Below are 2,460 nucleotides of genomic sequence, written 5' to 3' on the forward strand. Positions count from 1 at the left end.
ACCAAGAGTGTTGATTGTGGAGCTGAGCAAGCTATACCTGTTAACAACCTCTTCTCTATCTATTATCAATCAATCACCAATTGGCCCAGTGATAAGAACCTCTGTCATCAATAAAAAATAATAGACAATCAATCAATCAATAAATAAATACATACATATATACATACATACATACATACATACATACATACATACATACAAGTAAAAGACTATTGGAATGTGCAGAAACATGAATGATTTCAACATAATTATGCACAATGGCAGAAATCAGGCAATAACAAACACAATGATGCCATTTATATAAAAGTTTTTAAAAGGCAAAGTAAGAAAGGACAGAAAAAGATTACAAAGAGGCAGGAGAAAACTTTTGTAGAGTGATAGGTATGTTCATTGTCTTAAACGTACTGTTTGCTTTTGAAGTACTCATGTTTCAAAACTTACAAAACTACACTTTAAATAGTGTGTTTTACTATATGTGTCAATTATACCTTCATTAAGCTTTTAATTTATTTTCACATATGAAGAGTATCTTTTCTTTTTCATCTGAAAAATATTTATAAATAAGCAAAATTGGACATAATGCTCAGGGGTATCAAAATACACTTTTAGGTTTTTTATTTGAGATTCCTGGCATTTTTCTGTGTACAGGAAAGAAAGTTTTCCATGTCCTGGAAGAAAAAAAAAGGAAAAAAAGCCAGAAAATGTTTCAAAAGGAAATGGCATCAATGAAGGACATTATGCAAATCATACTGACATCTCCAAAGCTGCATAACAGGAACTACAGTACTATTTTTTATTTTTCAGGCTGCTGAAGATAAGAGTTGAACTACAGGCAGGGATTGATCGATCTTAGGTGCAGGTATGCATTCACACATTAGCACTTGCTCTGTTCAGCCACACTGTACCCAAATAAACTTCCCCTAATTTCTCTTTTTCCTACTGAATTATGGATCACAATTTCTTTTTAATCTAATCTAAATGTAGAAGTGAGTTCAACACTAATGGTGGATTCAACAGTTGAAGGGAACATTTCAAACGGGGCAGAGCAGGTGAGCTTACCATCTGCTGTCTCCAGGATGCTCCTGCTGCATCCCCGAGGAACACCTCTCACAGAAGCCACCTGTGGACGCTCACAGTGTGGATGCTCTCCGAGGCCTGTGGTGACATCAGGAGGAGCAGAGTGCAGGTCTGTTTTTAAAAACACACCCAAAATTAAAAGGGGTCATTAATTTTAAAAAGTGTTTCATCTTTATTTCAACCTCCCCACTAAACTAAAGATTCACTGAGCCGTGCTCTTAGCAGGGAGAGCTGTACTCTGATTAATTTGTTTTTCTGACTGAAAAGCAAACCAGGAACCCATGAACTCTCAGGCACATTATATTGAAATGTGTGCACTTAAGACTGCTCTAGACCACTGAGAACAGAGCATAGGTAGGAGGAGCACAGTGAACACACAGGCCCTACCACTTAGAGAGCTTTTATTTGGAAATCAATTGCTAATGTGCATTTCTGTTGTCGTTAGATTACAGTAATAAAAACTGTGAGACTTCTATAATCCACTCCCATCTCCCAAGAAAAAAGTATGTACAATGTTATGAAGACACCACCTAGTGCTCAAAGGCTAGAATTACAAAAATAAGGATTGCCTCTATTACCATATTAAAAACATCTGCAGGATTAATAGACAAAAAGTCCATAAAGTGGAATTTTGAATGTCACATTTAAAAACATCATCTGCATACACATTTTTGCATTTAATTTTCATAGTAAAGGAACTTTATCTACTCATAATGCCAGTCTGACTAAACTGCTATAGAAATTGTCAACTTGAGTCTATCATCAGAAAAAGCGGTCTGTATGACTATCAAAATCTGTATTCTACTATTGATACAAATAACACACACGTAGTCATTTGTGAGAGCTAGTTATGAGTCCATGAGAGGTAGAGATCCTATAATCTACCTGACCTTTTCATGAATGGCTATGCTAAACCTCACATATGGTATATCAATACGATTTTTAAATTCTGGAAAGATATATTTAAAATATTTTAAATGCAAAGTAACAATTTTTTTTAAATATGTAGGAAGTTGAAATTAAATGGCAATAAAACACAAACTCGTTTTCTACACAGAAGAATTTCTCTTTTGGGAAAATTTATAGTTTTAATCAGGCAGCCCTTGAAAATCTTAATGTTGATCAAGTAATTATTTTAAAATAAATCTACTAGAAGGTATTCACAATAAAAATAAATAAATAAGCATCCTCACCTTCCCAAACTTAGTAAAAAGAGTAAATTATTTTAAAAAGCTTATGTAGAAGAAGGATACATGTTCATTTGTTGACAACAAATTTTTTTTTATTTTAATATTTTTTTTTATTGGGAAAAACATATTGGGGGTACAAGGAGGTGAGGGTTGGGGGCAGAAGGGTGAGGATGGGCCAGGATGCAGTTGCAGA

The 2,460-nt window shown here is 34.3% G+C and overlaps 1 protein-coding gene across 3 annotated transcripts in view; it reads right to left on the reverse strand.

Annotated features, from left to right (window-relative positions):
• Window positions 1-2,460, reverse strand: part of DIP2A (DIP2 disco-interacting protein 2 homolog A (Drosophila)) — a 150,183-nt gene that overhangs the window by 65,726 nt on the left and 81,997 nt on the right. For 2 of the 3 annotated variants that reach the window (XM_006893921.1, XM_006893920.1), the window contains exon 6: window positions 1,060-1,188. The exons of the other annotated variant lie outside the window; for it this stretch is intronic. In XM_006893921.1, coding sequence (XP_006893983.1) covers window positions 1,060-1,188 — 129 coding nt within the window. The remainder of the gene's footprint in view (window positions 1-1,059; window positions 1,189-2,460) is intronic. 3 annotated transcript variants of the gene reach the window in all.

Source organism: Elephantulus edwardii, unplaced genomic scaffold, assembly GCF_000299155.1.
Source record: "Elephantulus edwardii isolate Elephantulus edwardi_28Jun2011 unplaced genomic scaffold, EleEdw1.0 scaffold00133, whole genome shotgun sequence".
NCBI lineage: Eukaryota > Metazoa > Chordata > Mammalia > Macroscelidea > Macroscelididae > Elephantulus > Elephantulus edwardii.